The sequence below is a fragment of the Pituophis catenifer genome, unplaced genomic scaffold (assembly GCF_029215685.1).
Source record: "Pituophis catenifer annectens isolate HBS135680 unplaced genomic scaffold, rPitCat1.0.hap2 SCAF_1, whole genome shotgun sequence".
In the NCBI taxonomy this organism is placed as follows: Eukaryota; Metazoa; Chordata; class Lepidosauria; order Squamata; family Colubridae; genus Pituophis; species Pituophis catenifer.
The window spans coordinates 235337825-235358220 of record NW_027256881.1 but is presented as its reverse complement, the minus strand read 5'-3'; the positions used below and the strand labels follow the sequence as shown (position 1 = coordinate 235358220).

The 20396-nt window shown below is 36.6% G+C and overlaps 3 protein-coding genes across 3 annotated transcripts; all 3 read left to right on the top strand.

Annotated features, from left to right (window-relative positions):
• The first annotated feature begins 1670 nt into the window (after window positions 1–1670).
• Window positions 1671–2606, top strand: LOC139327392 (olfactory receptor 5AP2-like). The gene has a single exon (XM_070957209.1). It carries the CDS (start codon window positions 1671–1673, stop codon window positions 2604–2606), a length of 936 nt encoding a protein of 311 aa, XP_070813310.1.
• Window positions 2607–10903: 8297 nt separating this feature from the next.
• On the top strand, window positions 10904–11830 carry LOC139327391 (olfactory receptor 5G9-like). The gene has a single exon (XM_070957208.1). The coding sequence runs from the start codon at window positions 10904–10906 to the stop codon at window positions 11828–11830; it is 927 nt and encodes a 308-aa protein (XP_070813309.1).
• A 2575-nt stretch (window positions 11831–14405) lies between these two features.
• On the top strand, window positions 14406–15374 carry LOC139310477 (olfactory receptor 5AR1-like). Its single transcript, XM_070934642.1, has one exon. The coding sequence runs from the start codon at window positions 14406–14408 to the stop codon at window positions 15372–15374; it is 969 nt and encodes a 322-aa protein (XP_070790743.1).
• Window positions 15375–20396: the final 5022 nt, after the last annotated feature.

The following is a 20396-nucleotide window of genomic DNA, read 5'->3' as shown; positions in this document are numbered from 1 at the left end:
ACATTGTATAGCTAAGGAAGGAATGTATTTAACGTATGATTCACCAAATTGTATAAACACTGTACCTCTGATCAAGATAGAGATTGTTTATTATCTTTTTTTTTATTTTGGAAAAATTCAATAAAGTATTTATAAAAAAAAAAAAAAAAGAAAGCATGCAAAGACTGTACATGTTTAAGGCTCCACTTCATAACTTCCTAAAACAGTGAGGAACTGCAAAGCGCATGCTCAGCGAACCGGTTGTTACACCGATTGAATCCCACCACTGGATAGGCTATGTCTAAAATGAAATGTTGAACAGTCAGTTCTACTTGATTTTAAAACAGGTATCAACACTACTCTGTATTGTTGGTCTGGCTGCTCTGGCTTTCAGAATATGATTGATTTAATCTGTACATTCCTCTTTTAGCAAGTTTATCTTACAAATAAATTTGATCAAACTATATAATGATGTTTCATAGTGAGTTGCAATGGAAGTGTGAACTAATTATGTACAGCAACTATACAATGGATATATGAATTCCCAGTAGGACCTCAGGTGTATTTTGCCAAGAATTGTACTGAGTATTTTAATGATATGTTAATTACATCAATAGAGAGTTTCATGGGCTTGGTTTTTAAGCGATGGCAAACAAAGTATAAAATGAGGAATTATATCCCAATATTTCATTTTTCATCTTTGGAAATGAATCTTGACTTCTAATCTGGTAAGTTCTTTAATTAACACTTGTAATTATCCAAATATACTGTTAAAAGTTCATATCTTCTTCCTCCTTCTCCTCCTACACTTCCATCTCCTACTCCTCGTCATTATTAGATTTTTGCAGACAGATGTAGGAATACTCAAAAGTTCTGATATGAAAATATTGATCTGTGTTTTACTTAGAATTTTCTTTTACCCAAACTCCAAAAGCTACTTCATGATGCTTGGTGAAAATTAAATCTCTTATAATACATGAGATGCAGAAATGCAGAATGAAGTTTATGAGTCAACAGTTAGTGCCTTCTTTCTTATTAGTCGATACTATAGTGAGACATCTCATTATTTGTGCATTGACGGAAAGGGTTACTCTCCTCATTCAATTAATATTACTTATGATATAGCAAATATATTTATTTTCAGAAGGACAACAATTACATACTCTTGGTCAATTCCAGTCAACACAACCTGACATATGAGACTTCTTGCCAATGGAATATTATATTGCATGATTTAGTCAGTGTCTTGCAGTTTTCAAAGCCAGTTTATCTAAAATGAAGATTTAGATATATATTTGGCATTCCACTTAAGAGTACTTGGAAAAAGAAATACTAAATGGAACTCTTCTGATCAGCTACTTTGAAATGCTCTAAAAACCAACTGCAAAAGTAAATATTATAGTTCATAAATTGGAATTAATTTCAGATGCGTATTTAATATATATTCATACATAGTAGCCAATATGCACGGAGATGATGGTAGGTAGCTAATTGTCACTGGAGTGCTATGTAATGGTGTGCACAGTCTCCAATTCAACATTGTACTTTGAAAAGAGCATATTTATCAAGCAAACAGTTTCATTTAGCTTGGGGTTTTCAGAGTCTCTCCCTTAGGCATTCTCAAACAATCCAACACTTATATTGCTATAAGGTTTTCCCTCTCTTTTTATTCTATCAGAGGGAAATAAACAATGCAGACAAATCAAACCATTGTGACTGAGTTCATCCTTGTTGGATTCATGGACCACCCAGAGCTTCAGATCCCCCTCTTCATCTTCTTTCTGCTCATCTATCTCATCACTCTGGTGGGAAACATTGGGATAATTATTCTAACCAGAATTGATGCTAGGCTTCACACCCCCATGTACTTTTTTCTTAGAAACCTGTCCATTATAGATATTAGTCTTTCTACTACCATTGCCCCAAGATTGTTGACAACATTTGTGATAGAACATTCAACCATTTCCTTCACAGAATGCACCACACAATTCTTCTTTTCTGCCATCTTTGTGACCACTGAAGGTTGCCTTCTGGCTGTGATGGCATATGATCGCTTCACAGCAATCTGCAACCCATTGCTGTATTTTGTTGTCATGTCAAAGAAGCTTTGCTTCCTCTTAGTCATAGCTGCATATACTTGTGGTTTTGCAAATTCAATAGTCCAGACCACATTTATTTTTAGTTTGAATTTCTGCAATTCAAATATAATTAATCATTTCTTCTGTGATGTTCCTTCAATGCTTCAGTTGTCCTGTTCAGATACACACATTGCTCACTTTGTGAATTTTGTTATATCCACTGCAATTGCACTGACAACTTTTCTGACTGTTTTGATCTCCTACATTGCCATTGTTATTGCTATCCTGAAGATCAGTTCTGCCCAGGGAAGATATAAAGCCTTCTCCACCTGTGCCTCCCATCTCACCACTGTGACCATTTTCTTTGGAACCATCATCTTCATGTATATACGACCTGGCTCCAATTTCTCATTGGATAAAGACAAAATCATATCTGTCTTTTATACTCTTGTCATCTCCTCACTTAATCCACTCATCTATAGTCTGCGGAACAAGGAAGTAAAGGATGCATTTAGCAGAATGCTAGACAAGATAATATTGTTGAAATAAGAGTGGTATAAATGTGACTTCCTTCATGTCAAAAAAGAAAGCCATTGTTGCATTTCTCTTAGAAACATCCTATTGAATGCTTGGTAACAATTTAGGGAGGTGAGAAAAGAAGTTTTAGATAAGTGATACAAAGACTAAAAGGAAAGGACAATGCATTTTCATGCTGACTTAAAAAGAAGGATAATTCCTTTTTATTAATCAAAACAAATACAATTATGTTTGAATGCTTTTCTTGTGGAAATGGATGTACAGTATTGACACAAACATTAAACTAAATAAGAGTGTGTCAAAGTCAACCATTTGATTATAGAACAAAGTTTAGGTGCAATGCGTATTTCCAGGTAATGGGCAGCAAACAAATTTAATAAATAAATAAAATAAAGTTCTTAAAGCACACCTTTTCCCAAAATAGTTTGGCTTTTACCATGTGACTTCAGCAGTGATTTTATTAATTGATTGATTGATTTGATATGATTTGATTTGATTTCTATATCTGATCAACCCAGCAAGTCACTCTGAGCAGCATACATCATAAAACATAGATTTATACAATGTGATATAAATACATTTGCTATATTACCTGATATTTGGACTAGAGTATCAACTGGGTGATTTATATCAGCAGGATTGTGGACGTAATGGCACAATCAAGCCCCACTGCTGTTTGTTGTGTACATGCCAAACATGTACACAAGAAACAGGACTTAGATCACTGTATTATATCTGCCTTTTTCCAGATTTTGATCCAACACTCCAGAATCACATTTTCAGGTGCTATCATAAAGAATTTTAGTATGGTAGCTAGGTTCAGCTAAATGGATCAATATTGTTAAACTAATAAATCATAGTTATCAATTGAACATGCAAGCTTTTGACATTTCCAGAACGCTATCAGAATGTATGATACTAAAACCAAGATGACTAACAAACCCTAAAGTTTGTCAAAGGCCAAGGTTGTGGTCATGATGGCTGCAACTTAAAACAGAATGCAAATGTAAAATAGCAGACAGAATGCATTAATGAGTAATATTAGCAAATACTGAACAAATACTGATGTATATATACATCAGAGTTGTGCTGTCTGAGTTTGGTTGTTTGCTTGCAGATATTTCATTACCCAACAAAGTAGCATCAGTGCTATCCTAGCACTGACTATGTTATTTAGTTGGGTAACCAAACATCAGCAAACAAACAATATACAGTGAGCATCAAGGAACAACATTCTGAATACCTAACGTTCTGGAACACTGAAACAACCAGCATCTCCCTTCTCAAGCCACAAAGAGAGGCTACATCTCTGGCATAACTTGATATAACCTGATATAAACCTGATTTAACTCTGATCTATCCCTGATTTAACCCCAGCAAGATGGAGAAAATTATTCAAGACATGAGCAAGGAAAATATTGGTGAATAGCTTCTGCCTTTTAGGATCAATCATCAACAGTAAACTAACAGTCTAGAATTAAAATGCACATAATAGGGCATCCTGAAGGTTTTGGAAAAGAATATGCCTATAATATAATACCTACCTATATACCTACAAAATATTGCAAGCCATATTATTCTCTATGACATTATATGGAATGAAAGTTAGACTTTCAAGAAGCAGGATAAGAAGAATATTTGATGCTTTAATTTTGGTATTGGAAACCTGAGAATGCCATGGACAGCCAAAAAAAAAAAAAAAAACACCCAAAACCAATGGATCAACAAATTAACCAAGAATTCTCATATAAGGCACAAATGATCAGTCTCAAATGATTGTACTCTGGATACAACCTTATGCAAAGACCTAGTTGCATGTTGCATTGTACCTTATGATTCTTGACAAATGTATCTTTTCTTTTATGTACACCGAGAGCATATGCACCAAGACAAATTCCTTGTGTGTCCAATCACACTTGGCCAATAAAAAATTCTATTCTGTTCTGTTCTGTTCTGTTCTGTTCTGTTCTGTTCTAGTTATGTTGAGAAGGTTCTAATGCTGGGAAAGATTGAAGGAAATCCAGAAGGTCTTCTTTACCTTGACATCGATTGCTGCCCTCCAAGACCCAAATATTTTTTACAAACTCATCAGTGGAACAATGAGCAGGCAGGTTTTGTTTTTCCTCCAAATGTTCTGATGGAAGGAAGGGTAGACAGAGGGACTGACCACTGTTTAAAAAAATTAAAAGGTGAAATTGACAAGGCTGTGCTCTTTTCTCCTTCCAGGACTCCGTGCAACTAAAATGTACAAAAGAGCCATCACTAAATCTTAATTTTAGCTTTTGCAAAAATTAATTATTAAAGTATTATTTAAAAATTCCTGAATTATTGCATCCTCCTTTTTTTTTTTTTTTTTTTTACTTTCTGATTATTTAAATACTCCGTGTTTCTGAAGCTGGAGTAAGTTGATGTCATCTTCAACCAACTACCAATTGACCAATGGTAGGAAGCAGCAACAGCTGAAAGTTAAATCTTCTTTTGGAGAAGACCAAATCCTATACAGCAGACTTGTCCAATCCATCGCCTGCAAACCTGGATAGCAAGTAATGTGGCCCCACAACTTTTAACATTATTATATACTTTTTAGTGATTTTTAAAAGTGATACTATATTATATATTTTATATGCGGTCCAAGGCAATTCCTCTTCACTCAATGCGGCCCAGGCAAGCCAGAAGGTTGGACACCCCTGCTAAACAGCATCCTTAATTTCTCTTGTTCTATGAGTTGATACTATCAAGGGTGTGCAGATAATCTTGAAAAAATGAATGCAAAGATCAATAAGCAAAAGATAGCTCAGTCCTGGGAAAGGAAAAACAAACAATCTGAGAAACAAAAAACAACCCCACCTTTATAATGTTTGGGCAGCAGAAGGATCGTTTTGCAGGCTTTTGAGATTCTTTTATTCCACCATACCAACACAGTAGCATTCCTGAAATCCTTGCCCTGTTTCCTGCCCTGGTCTATTTTGAAGGGCTGACAAGAGTCCAGGTACATGCTAGAAATCAGCATAGATGTGCCAAGAACATCTTTGCTTAGCTGCTGTGCCTGCTTATTATTAGTAAAATAAAAGGAGAGTGTGTGATATACACAATTGGACATTCAGAAAAGAACTTTTTTTTTTAAAATTCAGATTGTATCCAGGACTGAACACTTGGACACAGGGCCCAATCTAAGGTGAGACTGATCAGCCTGGGCAAAACATAAATAACCAACATTTTTGCTTGTCAGGAGATGATGACATTGGCAAGAAGCATTAACAATCCTAAGGCAATGGAGACCACATTGTTTCAGAAAAAGTGATATAGGCATTCAAGAGGCTGTGGGTGTTTAAATCCAGGGTTTTAGAATTCATTTGAAAACTGCCTGCAATGTTGCTCCTTTAGGTTAACATCATGTGATACAGTGGTGGGTTTCAAAAATTTTTACTACCGGTTCTGTGGGTGTGGCTTGGTGGGCGTGGCATGGGAAGGATACTGTAAAATCTCCATTCCCACCCCACTCCAGGGGAAGGATACTGTAAAATCTCCATTCCCTCCCCAATCTAGGGGAAGGTTTCTGCCAAATCCCCATTTCCTCCCGATCAGCTGGGACTCAGGAGACAGAGAATAGATGGGGGTGGGGCCAGTCAGAATTTTTACTACCGGTTCTCCAAACTACTCAAAATTTCCGCTACCGGTTCTCCAGAACTGGTCAGGACCTGCTGAAACCCACCTCTGATGTGATATTTACAGATGGAGCTTTTTCCTACAGTAAGGATGCATCTTAGCAGATTCCTGACATACAGGTTGAGGCAGTTTTGTGGAAGAATGGTCTTTATAAATTAATAAAAAAAGGATGTTTTGTTATCTGTTGCCCTGGATATTCTTGATTATGCATGCTAAAAATTTCTAGATTACTCTACTGCAAACAGAGCACTGTGAAGAGAATTACTGGAGAGAGGGATAGAAAGAGTAGTCTGTTCTGAAATGTCACTATGACAAATAAGTGGAATGTTTGTATTTTCTTCTGAAGAATCAAGTACTATTTGTGACATTTTTAATTCAAGGCAGGGCAGGTCTATTGTATAAGTGAGACCTTTATTTTGTATACACATCTACTCAGAAATAAATCTAGTAGAGATTAGTCGTAGTAAAACAGGTTTGCAGATTTACTGATCATTCTCTGCAGACCAGATATTTTGTGATTGCTGGTTTCATGCACCATAATAGATACGTTATACATATAATGTGTATTTTTGTTTTTTATTGAATTTTATTACATTAATCAATTTAAATAGCTGATCAGTTCACAGTTCTGACCCTGGGAGACGTACATTGAATTAAAAATGGAAAACAGATAATAACCAACCAAATAAAACAACAAGAATGCCCTGAAACCAAGGCCACAGCACAAAAATAATCTCAACCTACATTACATGTAGGTTCATCCAACGTTCTGCTTGGTCCCAAGAAAAGAGCCACGTTTCAAGGCTTTGCAAAAAGCTAACAGGGTCTATCCACATCTTGAGAGGTGAGTTTTAGTGGGATATATGAAACCATCTCCCACTTGCTGAGTCAAAAAATAATATCCTGTAAATTCTTTGTCCATCTGGATCTTGTATGTAAACTATGTCTAAACAATTCACACTAACTTTTCAAGAGATAACACAGTTTTCTTCTCTAGTATGAGCATTGCCACTGGGACTTATTATAATACACGAAAGACTCTGCCTGCGTCCCCCCCAGGACATCTTAGATTTTCTACAAGCAAAATATGCTAATTTTCTGAGAATAAAATATATGGATCTTACCCTTTTGAAATATTGCATGCAATGAGGCTGTATCAATCTATTTGTTGGACATGGAAAACTGTAGAGAGGCCCCTTATGTTTCCCATGCCTGCCATTTTTCTGCAATACTTTGGTAAGTTGAATAATATTTCTAACAAATAAATATTTCATGACAAAGGGAAAGAAGGGAAAGTTAAAATTTAGAGATCAATATAGGATGAATACAAGCAAGAAATATATAATTGTTTACAACTATATTTGTTAACCAATTTTGTTGATAGAAGTGGCTTTTTTTTTCACATAAAGACTACATCTGCCCATCAAAATGTGCATCCTGCTGAATGCTGTAAACTTTCTGTGTGTGTGTGTGTGTGTGTGTGTGTGTGTGTGAGAGAGAGAGAGAGAGAGAGAGAGGGAGGGAGGGAGGGAGGGGGGAGGGAGGGAGAGAGATTGTACATGAGATTGTACATGATCACTTTTCTGTAGTACAGCATGTTCATATCTACCAATGTCTACAAACTTCATTTATACTGGTGGACTTAAATCAGAGGTGGGCATCACACAATGTAACAACCAGTTCACCCAGAACCAAAAATGTGAGCACGCGCCTTCCATGCCTGCTCACGGAATCAAAAACACAATTATATAGGACGGGATAGCGCTGGGGGGGGGTTAGGCGGGCCCAACCGCTGGTCAGAACTACTGGTTTGCCCAAACCAGTCCAAACCGGCAGCAGCCCACCTCTGACTTAAATGTATCTTAGTCTAGTGTGTGTAGTTAAATTCTGACAAAAAGACTAGGTTATAATTTTATTCCCAAAGTGATTTAGGGAGATATTCAGGAGAAAAAAGAGAAGGATGGCCACTTGCCACAATATGCTTCTCTTAAAGCATCTCATTCATCTATCAGCTTTAATTGAATGGAAAAATCCATCAGCTGAAACCTTCAGAACACAACCTTCTTCTCTTCAGCAAAAGGCATTAATACTAAATTTATCTATGATGACAACATAAAAATGACATGAACTTACTATTTTGTGCCATGAATGACTTCACAGCAGAAATAATGCACTAAGTTTTCATCCTCCAAGATACAACTTCTTAAACTATGTCAAAACTGAACTTAGAAAACACTGATATAACATTGCAAAACAGCCACTGCCAAAAAGTGGATTTTTTTTTGCACCTAATGTAATTGGAAAACAGCTTTTAATCAGCATAAAGGCTATAAAACAATCAGTGTTGACTAAACTTTAATTGGTTTAGGATTCTGTATTGGTGAGAAGATAGCCACCAGAAGCTTAAAAATGATGGTAATAAAGAAACATGTTTTTTCATCCAATAAACTTCTTTAGTTGAGCTTCCAGAAACAATACTTCATCCTACCTTCTTCGAACAAAGTATTCTTTCATTTATTATGACTAAAAATGTATTTCCCCCTCTAGTCCTAAATTCTAAAACAGGGAATGATTTGCCTCATGCAAGATTAAGCCATAATGGAATGCATTTGTTTTGGACTTAATTTAAATATAAATTAGATCAGATTTAAGTCATGGTTAAAATAAAGTTCAATGTTTGATCCCAGCCAATAACATTGCACTCTGCAGAACAAAGGAGGATAGTTTCATGAATGTGATGAACAAGGACAACTATTTACCTGGAGATATTTGCTTACTGAAGACTGGACCTTTCCCAAGAGGCAAGATGAAAAAAGAAATCTCCTCTATTCCTCCATTTAGTCAATCTTTCCTCTTTCAATCACCTCACTTTGCATCTTGACCAATGAAGTATTGAGTGGGAAAGTGGGATTTATGAGTGTATACATTCACACACTTTCAATTGAGATAGAAGAGTTCAGGTTCTTGATGGTAGAACATCGAACATCTTGTCCCCAAAGGCAAGGCAGGCCTCCATTTTCCTAGCCTTTGGAAAACCATCAAGACCTGATTCTGCCAACTTTTTTGTGGGGGGTCATTTAATTCTGAAGGTGATTGGTGGATTGAAGAGGCTCCTTCTGCCTTTTAACTTCGCAATCATCCTTTTTGACTCTTTTAAATTTGTTTTTAGATTTATTTTTATTGTGGCTTTTATATGACTTTATTATTTTATTTGAAACTGCACAGAGTCACGCAAGTGTGATAGGCAATACAGAAATTTGAAAAATTAAATAAATAAATAAAAATAAAAACATATGCAGTAATGAAGTGCTCAAGGCAACACATAGCACACAGAGAGACTATTACAGTACAAATCTTTACATTAGTTTAAGCATCACATATTATACATGCATACATGCATGCTTACTGATTATCACTTTGCTTGTTACATCCTGTCCAAGGAATGCACAGGGATTGGAGAAGGCAGGAATACTCCATCAATTACAGTTGTGTGCCTGATTTGGAAAACTTTTATCCTTTTATCAGCAGCATCTGTCACACATTCCTTCCCATCTTATCTTAATCTTTCATTGACCTTTGTGTGATCTGCTTCATGATACCTCTTATCTGTGGTAACTGGTATCCAGATCTGGTTTGCTTGCTTGGTTGTTTTCCACCCTCCTCTGCAGATTTGCATTTTTCAGGATCTTGGTGGTAGAACATCAAACATCTTGTCCCCAAAGGCAAGGCAGGCCTCCACTTTCCTAGCCTTTGGGAAACCATTAAGACCTGATTCTGCCAACTTTTTTGTGCGGAGGTCATTCAATTCTGAAGGTGACTGGTGAGTTGAAGAGGCTCCGTCTGCCTTTTAACTTTGAAATCATCCTTTTTGACTCTCTTTTAATTTTATTTTTAGCTTTATTTTTAATTGTGGCTTTTCTATGACTTCATTGTTTTATTTGAGTCACGCAAGTGTGATGGGCAATACAGAAATTTGAAAAATTAAATAAATAAATAAAAATAAAAACGTATGCAGTAATGAAGTGCTCAAGGCAACACATAGCACACAGAGAGACTATTCCAGTAGTGAGAAAATGTGCTGTATCTCTGGAAGTGGGGTCCCTATCAAGGCATCAAGGCAGAAGAGTTCTTACCCTCCTCTCTCACTAGAAAACACTGGGAGCCAAGTATACCTGCCATATCCTGGGAGTTCTCACTGCAAAAAGTTTACCTAACATGTAGCCAGCACAGAAGCTAGAAAAGCTCAGTATTTGGATCTGGATGCCATGTCAAACCAAAGGTTCATATTATGTGTAATTTATAAAGGTTTTCTTCAGTATTTCCCACTTTCTGGAAATAAGCTATCATCAGTCATACCTTTTTCGCTCCCCTCTCCGTGGCCTGCATGTGATGCTGCTGGATGAAATACTACTCTTCTATGATACGGATTGTTAGCATTAATGGGAGAGATAAAACCAAGTGAAGAACCTTTTATCTGCAGGAACAGGTCAAGGGTTTCTTGGTCCATATGTTTTACTAAAGTACAACCAAGCAAAACCTATGAATGCAAAAAAAAATGTAAGAAATCATGCAAGAAATATGTAATTATATTTTTGTTTGATTTGATTATTAATTTTTCTCTCCAGAGACCTGATTCAATAAAGATGGATCAGCAGAATAACTACACAATGGTAACAGAATTCATCCTACTACGATTCACTTATGAACCCAACCTGCAGATGGTTCTCTTCTTTTTGTTTCTTGCCATTTATCTTTTCACTGTGACTGGAAGCCTCGGCCTAATTGTGCTGATTAGGACTGACTCCCACTTTCACACTCCCATGTACTTTTTCCTCCTCCATTTATCCTTCACTGACCTCTGCTACGTCTCAGTGATTGCCCCCAAGATGCTAGTGAACTTCTTGGTAGATCATAAAAGCATCTCTTACACAGGGTGTGTTGTTCAGCTCTGTTTGTTCACTGTCTTTGTGACTACTGAGTGCTTTCTTTTGGCTGTGATGGCAATTGACCGATATATGGCTATTTGCAACCCTCTCCTGTATCCTGTTTTTATGTCCCAAGAAGTATGCAACTGTCTGGTTGCAGGATCATATGCAGCTGGTGCTGCAAATGCAGTGCTACAGACAGCGTGTATATTCAGATTATTCTACTGTAGATGTAACATCCTCAAACATTTCTTCTGTGACATCCCTAAACTTCTTCAGCTTTCCTGCTCTGAATCCCACCTTTCAGAATCTCTGTCTGTCTTTGCATCAGGAATAGTTGCAATGACCTCTATTTCAGTCATTATTATTTCATATCTCTGCATTTTATCTGCCATCCTGAAGATCAACTCGATGGAGGGAAAATGTAAAGCTTTCTCCACCTGTGCTTCTCACCTAACATCAGTGGCTTTACTTTATGGAACCGGGACCTTTACATATATCCATCCCAATCTTAAATCTGGACAGGATACTGATATGGTAATTTCCATAATTTACACATTAATCATACCCATGTTGAATCCCCTAATCTATAGCTTGAGAAATAAGGAGGTGAAAGAAGCCATTAGAAAAGTCACAACCAGTTAACCGTTTTATCTTTCCACCAATGATTGATGTTACCCTGAAATAAACTGAATCAGTTGTAACCACTTTCTATAATGGAATGAAGACCTCGGGAGTTTTCTTAGGGAAGTCTTCACTGAGTTTCTGTTTCAACTATATCCTGCTGCCCATTCCAGATCTTGTCTTGTATCTTTCTTTCTTTTTTTTAACAGGAGTTACAGAGCAGTAATATATTATGGCAATTTTTAAAAGAAAGAGCTAAGTGTAGAAAGAAAGTATTACAGATTTAAAAATTAGATGAAATTTTCTCTATGCTTTGAATAAAAGAACCCTTCCTCTCCACATATTAACATAGTTGATCAGTCTTCCCCAGTTTGTACTCTTGAGGTATATATGTTGACCGCAATAATGCAATGCCACTCAATACTCTACGGGATCGGGATATGGCACAGAACAGAATTTTATGGATCTGGGAAAAACTGATGCATCATAAAATAAGGTCTCACATAGATTATCTAAAGGTTAGCCCTCGTGCTCCAAAATATCTTGATCACACATATCATTCACTTTAGAATAGGGGAGGTATTCATCAGATGCAATTATTTCTGAAAGAAAATCAGCTTTAGTCATCCATTTTGTCCTTTTTCAGTTAAGAATTTATTCCTCTTTGGAACAAACCTCTGAGCTTTTTTAATGCTTTGATTTCTGAAAACTAAAATGTTTTCATTGATAATGGGAGGGTTTGACTTCTGGCAACCACCTAGATAATCCCTGCAGTTTTCTTGGCAAGGTTTTCCAGAAGTGGCTTGCCATGCATTCTCCCTTAGGCTGAGAGAGAGAGAGAGAGGCCAGTCCAAGGTCATCAAGCTGGCTTTGTGTCTGACATGGGACTAGAACTTATGGACTCCTGGTTTCTAGACTGGTGACTTAACCACTATGCCAAACTGGCTCTCTTAATTGCTCTTTAAGATATATTTACTCATTGATTCATTCATTTGCAATTGTTAAAGTCTGCAAAGTTTATAACTTGTAGGCTCTGGAGCATATCCATGTCTTTAGGAAAGAGCCACAGGATCAGGGCCAATGTCAAGATCAGATGAAGTGTGGTGTCCCAGAGGGCGGGCTCTGCAACACAAAAGCCACTCTTTCAAGGACCCATAAGACATTTTATAAATGGAGGGATCAAAAGATGCTCCTCCTCTCTATCTATTGAAACAGATAAAAACAATACTTTCAACTTTTTAGAAGGACTGAAAATATTAGCATATAGAAATACAATTGGCTTTACTGAAAAGATAGATAATGATTGTGTTTAAAATCTCACATAGGGAAGCTGTAATAATTTAATTTCTGAATAAAAGGATGCTCAATGTTTTTGGCATCCTAAAATTGGAGTACTAATTTGGTGAGAGACTCCCAATGGAACAACAGAGAGGGTGAAAAAAAATTAAATACACATAGTACCACTTACTTAAATTGTCACCTCCAATAGTTATTTTTCTACCAAGGAAGCATCTATCAAGTTCTGGGACTCATTTGACAGCAACAAGGACAAATAGAAAATTCTGAGGGAGCAGAGAAAAATGACCTGGTACCCAGTGTAGTTTAATTGCTGAGTTTCATCAGTCTTGAGGATTCCAAAGATCATACCCATGAGATGTAATTGCAGTATATTATTGTGCTGTGCATTATTCCACTACATCATTTCAGCTGGAGATTGCACTGCTTAAAACAGGTAAGTCTCACTAAGATATGTGTATCAGCCAGTGATTGGTGGAAAATGAAATAATTACTATTCTAACTTGTAAGAAGCAACACATCTGCACTGTTTACTTCCTTCCTTTTCCCAAATTAGGAATTTTATTTAACAGAATTACAATAGCTGAAGACAGAACATATGTTTAATGATTTTAGTATAAAGCAAGCTTTTGGAATAGAAAAGGGTAGAGCCGGGGTAATCTAACATTAACCATAATAGTCATAAAACTGATGGTACCTTGTGTACTTTTACATTTACAAACTCTGGAGCAAGGGGAAGATAGCGAAGATGTGTTTACCACATCAGCATTGTTCCTGATTCCTTTTCTTTCTAATTGCTACAATATATACTTTACTAAAATACATGTTCTTTTTTTTCAATGAATTTTGCTCAAGAGTACTGTATTCAGTTCGGTAAAAATTTTCAACTGATCAATGATAAAGATTAATAGAGAGCATGCAATGCTGGTGAATCACATTTCATTCTCAAAGAAATCAGTGGTACATTTTTTTTCATATGCACACCACCATGCATTTTAGCTCTAAATTCCAGTGATCCTAGGATGTACCATGGACAACAAAAATAACTGGATTATTGGATCATTTCAGAATTACCAAACGTGCACAATCTTGAATGTAAATGTTTTCAAAATATAAAGTAGAATTTAGAATTTGATCTGTTTCAATTTATTGCATTTATGATAATTTCTGTGAGTACCATAATTTAATAAAAAATAAATAAATAACTATAATTTTATCTTCTTTTTTCCAGTTTGTTTTGGGTTGTTCTCTTTCCCTTCTTTCTCTGATAGGTTTTTTAAAATTAAAAAAACCACTATAAATGAATGAGAAAAATAGAAGCCAAGTAACACAGTTCATCTTCTCAGGACTCACGGATTATCCACAATTGCAAGTAGTTCTGTTTGCCCTGTTCTTGATTATTTACACTATCACATTGAGTGCAAATCTAGGGATGATCCTATTGATCAAAACTGATCCCCAGCTGAATACTCCAATGTACTTCTTTCTCAGCCATTTGTCTTTCCTGGATGCCGGCTATTCTTCCACAGTTACTCCTAAAGCAATGGCAGGTTTTTTTGCCAAAAAGAAAAGCATTTCCTTGACTGGATGTGCTATTCAATTTTACATGTTTGATGGTTTGGTGATGACGGAATTGTTCTTACTGTCCGTCATGGCTTATGACCGGTATGTAGCCATCTGTAACCCACTGCTTTATTCTGTTGTTATGTCGAAGAAGTTGTGCACCTTATTAGTGACCAGTGTGTATTTCTATGGCTTTGTGAGCTCAGTGATTCAAACAGCATTAACTTTTACACTCTCTTTCTGTTCCTCAAATGTGATCGATCATTTCTACTGCAATGACCCTCCACTGTTAGCCTTGTCCTGCTCTGACACGCGTCCTAAAGAAATCCAGCTTTTAGTCTTGTCTGGTATCAATTTAAGTAGTTCTCTCTTGACAATCGTTGTCTCTTATGTCTACATTCTGTGCACCATCTTTGGAAAACACTCTTCTGGGAGAAGACACAGAGCTTTCTCCACCTGTGCCTCCCACCTGACTGCTGTCATCATATTCTATGGCACCCTCTTCTTCATGTACCTGAAACCAAGCTCCACTCATGCCCTCAGTTATGACAAGGTGGTGTCAGTTTTTTATGCTGTTGTTATCCCCATGCTGAATCCCCTTATCTATAGCCTGAGAAACAAAGAAGTGAAGGAAGCCTTTAAAAAGGTGATGGGGAAGAAATGTTTTTTTATTGTGAGACGCCTTGCAAACAATGCTTGGTCTTGATATGTCCAATAGTGGGCACATGGGCCAAATTCTCAGAAAATTTGAGAAAAATAAGCTGCAAGAAAACTTTCTAGTGTGAAAAACTGTCAATTTCAAATGCAATTTACTCATTCTTCATAACAAGTGTTGGTTGGCCAACAAGGAATTTGTCTTGGTGCATATGCTCTCAGTGTATATATCTTTTCTTTTATGTATATCAAGAGCGTATGCACCAATACAAATTCCTTGTGTCCAATCTCACTTGGCCAATAAAGAATTCTATTCTATTCTATTCTATTCTATTCTATTCTATTCTATTCTATTCTATTCTATTCTATGGCAATGTGGCCTCAATTGTTTCATTCTGTGATTAGCTGTGAAAAATTTCCTTAACAACCCACCTTCTATGCAAATTTCCCAGAGCTCGGAAACCCCTGTTGCATCACAAAATAAAAAGTCTAACATAAGAGGCACTGAGAGAATTAAAAGACCATCCTGCATCAAGAAATCCAGAAAAGAAACCAACATCTTTAGTCCTAGTGAAATGGATAGGGAGGCCTTTGACTTGCTATTGGTTTGAGAAACATGAAGTGATGAAGTGGCCATAACTAAGAACCTGTGCTTGCTGCAGCTGCTAAGCCACAATCAAGAAAGAAGTCCCCATGATCTTCATTCAAATGTTTTGTGATAGAGCTGGAATTTACAGAAAGCAAGTTCATTCAGGTACATGAATGTTGAGAAAATGGAACAAGCCTTTATAACCTGTTAATTTCAATGGCTTCCGCTTATTCACATAGCTACTTGTGAATGAACAGCTTTGCATTTCAATAGCTCTGTGCCATATCAGATACTGCATGGAACCTCCCCCTTCAGCCACTGATATGGCACTTAACCTTTTCTAACTGTTGCCTCTTCTTACCAACTATTAATATTCCAATCTCTGAAATTAAGGAAAGGCAAACTGTAAAGCGAATGGAACGGAATCGCAAGTTTACAATTAATCTGTACAATTGAGATGCAGAGACTCTGAAGAAAAATAAATTAAATTGTTTTATTTGTAATCAGGATGAAATTTCTTTAGATTAAATTAACATAGTTCTTGGTAACTGCTACTGTAATTAGCCGGTTTCGCTAAATATTGTATAAGATTTCTGATTCAAGAATGATCAAACTCAGAAGAATATGACTTGACCCAAATCATCATTGGCATTATTGTATATATAACAAAAACAAAAATAGTCATATATGCTTGAGGTTATACGTAGATTTACATATTGTGAATAATGACCTTTAAAGTATGTAATTTTCAAATCTTAAAGAATATTTAAAAGAGACAAGTTCTTAACGCAGACTGCAAACAAAAAGATGTCAAAAGGCAAAATTCACTTAACAAATGTCTTGCTTAGAACATAAATTTTGGGCTCAATTGGTGTCATAATTTATATTCCATATACAATTTGTCATTCCTTCTGTTCAACAGAATTGTTTCTGCTATGTACATATAGAATGTGAGCCTTTCTAAATAAGTTATTTGAATCCTTTGCTATTTCTTAATAAATGTATTCCTTATAGCATGATACAGAGGAGGAATACATGATGTTTTTGAGATTTATTGCTATTTTACAGGTTCATCTCTTATTGCTTTTTCTCCAAAAATAGGAGGTGCCCTTCTATTTATCTACTATGGCTGTCATGTATGACTGCTTATTATGAAAGCTGGCTTTGAATTGTGTTTGGGATGACAGATTATGCTATTATATTATTTTATTTGAATGTGAATAAATAAACTGCCACTTCCTTACAAGAAACCACTTAGGTGTAGTGGTTAAGACACTAGACTGGAAACCAAGAGACTGTGAGTTTTAGTTCTGCTTTAGGCACAAAGCCAGCTGGGTGACTCTGGACCAGTCTCTCCCTCTGTTTTAGCCTGAGGAAGGAGGCAATGCCAAACCATTTCTGAAATTCTGTTAAGAAAGCTGCAGTTGCCCAGACAATTGCCAAGAGTCAACACTAACTCAAAGTTGCCAGTGGTGGGTTTCCAAATTTTTTAGTATTGGTTCTGTGGGTGTGGCTTGGTGGGTGTGGCATGGCTTGGTGGGCATGGCAGGGGAAGGATACTGTAAAATCTCCATTCCCTCCCCAATCCCGGGGAAGGTTATTGCAAAATCCCCATTTCCTCCCGATCAGCTGGGACTCTGGAGGCAGAGAATAGATGGGGGCAGAACCAGTCACAGGTGGTATTTACCAGTTTTCCGAATTACTCAAAATTTCTGCTACCGGTTCTCCAGAACTGGTCAGAAACGGCTGAAACCCACCTCTGAAAGTTACATATACACATACAGAAACAGAGAGAGAAGGGGAGGGGGTGTAGTTGAGAAAAAGACACACAGAGAAAAATAGTGGGAGAGAAGGAGATGGCTGGTATATAATAAAGAAATATTTTAAAAAGATTAAAACTGCCAATTTATTCTAATTAAACAGAGAGGAATTGTACTGTACTGTGTATGCATCACTTTAAAAAGAAACAATTCATCATATCCTATGCTATCTTCTTTATACAATATTTGTTCATGGTTGACTTGGCTTTCAAATTAAAAAATGGGGCAGTTTATAATGTTCATGCATACACACACACCCATTCATCTATATGCACATGTACAACTAAAGTACTGGAGTTCCAAGAAAAGAACAGACAAGATGCCCAACAGCACGCGGATCTTAAATGAGTATAAGATCCAAGTTTAACATATGGATCCCAATTAAATCCTTATGAGGTGGCAGCAAAAAAGTATAAAGAATAATTTTATTTGTCTTCTCCCCATCTTCCCCCGAATATGAATTGGAGTGCATTATACTACTTCAACAGGGACACGGTGGCTCAGTGGCTAAGATGCTGAGCTTGTCGATTGAAAGGTCGGCAGTTCAGTGGTTCAAATCCCTGGTGCCGCATAATGGGGTGAGCTCCTGTTAGTTGTCCCAGCTTCTGCCAACCTAGCAGTTTGAAAGCATGTAAAAAATGCAAGTAGAAAAATAGGGACCACCTTGGTGGGACAGTAAAAGCATTCTGTGCGTCTTTGGCATTTAGTCATGCCGGCCACATGACCATGGAGATGTCTTCGGATAGCGCTGGCTCTTCAGCTTTAAAACGGAGATGAGCATCGCCTCCTAGAGTTGGGAACGACTAGCACATATGTGCAAGGGGAACCTTTACCTTTACCTTTATACTACTTATGTCCAAAAAAACCTCTTCATTTTAGTACAGTGGTAACTGCAATTACAGCAGAATTATCAGAAATAAAAGAAAAAGAATAGAAAGAAGAGATGTTTCCACAAATCCATTTATGCTTTTCTGCACTGAAGAATCAGCATACTTTTGTAAATCAGATGCATTGTTGTGCTAATTCCAGATTCAGAAATATTCTGCCAGTCTTCAGATTGCAGTGACCATAAAAAGACACAGCAATCAGAAAGAAAGAGAGACAGACTTAATGCAATGATTCCACTGTAGGGATATGCATTGGATTTGTCTATATTCCAAATGGGAAGCAAACTGGATTATATAACCAGAGGCGATGAAATCCAATCTCTATGGAAGGATCCAAGCAAACCTTAGAAGTTTTGTGATGCTTTCCCATTCTGTAATCAGACATGCTGACTGAAGAAATGATTGCAACTCCCAGTTTTCTAACATGCCAGGATGGCAAAAGGCAAAAAGCAAGGAGAAAAGGAGACACATAATAGATAAAACTCTGTCCTAATCACCTGGAATAGAGTAATCATGGACTTTCAAGTCACAGTGCTTTGGAGCAGACTTTTGCATTCCTTTTTCAATATTATCTCCACACCACTCAATAGTTCCAGCTCTTAGTAAGAGAAATTAAGGATGCTACATAGCATGAGTGTCCAATCTTTTGGCTTGCTTGGACCTCACTAAGTGAGGAGTGAAGATCTTGGTCCACATATAAAATATATAATATAGTATCACTTTAAAAAATCACTAAAAAGCACATAATAATGTTAAAAGTTGTGGGGCCACATTACTAGCTATCCAGGCCTGGAGGCCATGGATTGGACAAGACTGCTGTATAGGATTTGGTCTTCTCCAAAAGATTTAATCTTTTGCTTCTTTCAGCTGTTGTCCATTTTCCTGTACTTTATCTGCCCTTCTTCATTAACTAGGAAGCTACCCTTCTATGGTTCCTAAGAGAATCAAAGGTAAAATTTTCATGTTCAGAGAGATTCATTCCTTGAACTAGATCCCAGTAAAGGCCGTTGTCAACATCAGCAAATAACATGAAAAAAGAGAACAAAGAACAATGTTTGCTTCTGAACATCTTGGCATCTCAGAAACTCCTGCCTTGTAAATACAGCTCTAGCACAATAGGATCAAAACAAGCTTTAAAAGTATCTGCTGTTATTCAATTTTCTGTGTTCAGGGAGAGGGTTTTTTTTTTTTTACAGAATAGTATTTCATGAGACCAGTTATTTCTGGCAGTGTTTGCATTCTACACACAAATGTGCAGCCAAAATGGAGGCAGCTGCTGTTTTGCTGAGCTAGGCAGAGATCTTTCAAAAATAAGTCAGACACAGGAGAACCTCATCGGAGACTCAGCTTTGTAGGAAAATGATGTCTGGCTGTTTCCATTTTTCCTCCATTTTTCGCTGCTTGTTAGTAAACATGCTTAATTTTCTCAAGGGAGAAAATCATTAAGCCAACTGAAATACTGTATATAATTATGGGGTTTCCTATATAAATTATTGATAACAACTGTGCTTCAAGGGTACATTGGACTAATCAGGTAGGCTTTTAATTCAAGAGCATTTTTTAAATATATATATATACTGTTGCCGCTTTCTACCATTGATTTGCTCAATTGGTAGCTGGTTAAAGATGAAATCAACTTACTCCAGCTTCAGAAACATATATATGGGTAGTGCTCAAATGATCAGAAAGTAAAAAAAAAAAAAAAAAAGAGGATGCAATAATGCAGGAATTTTTAAATTATACTTTAATAATTAATTTTTGCAAAAGCTAAAATTAAC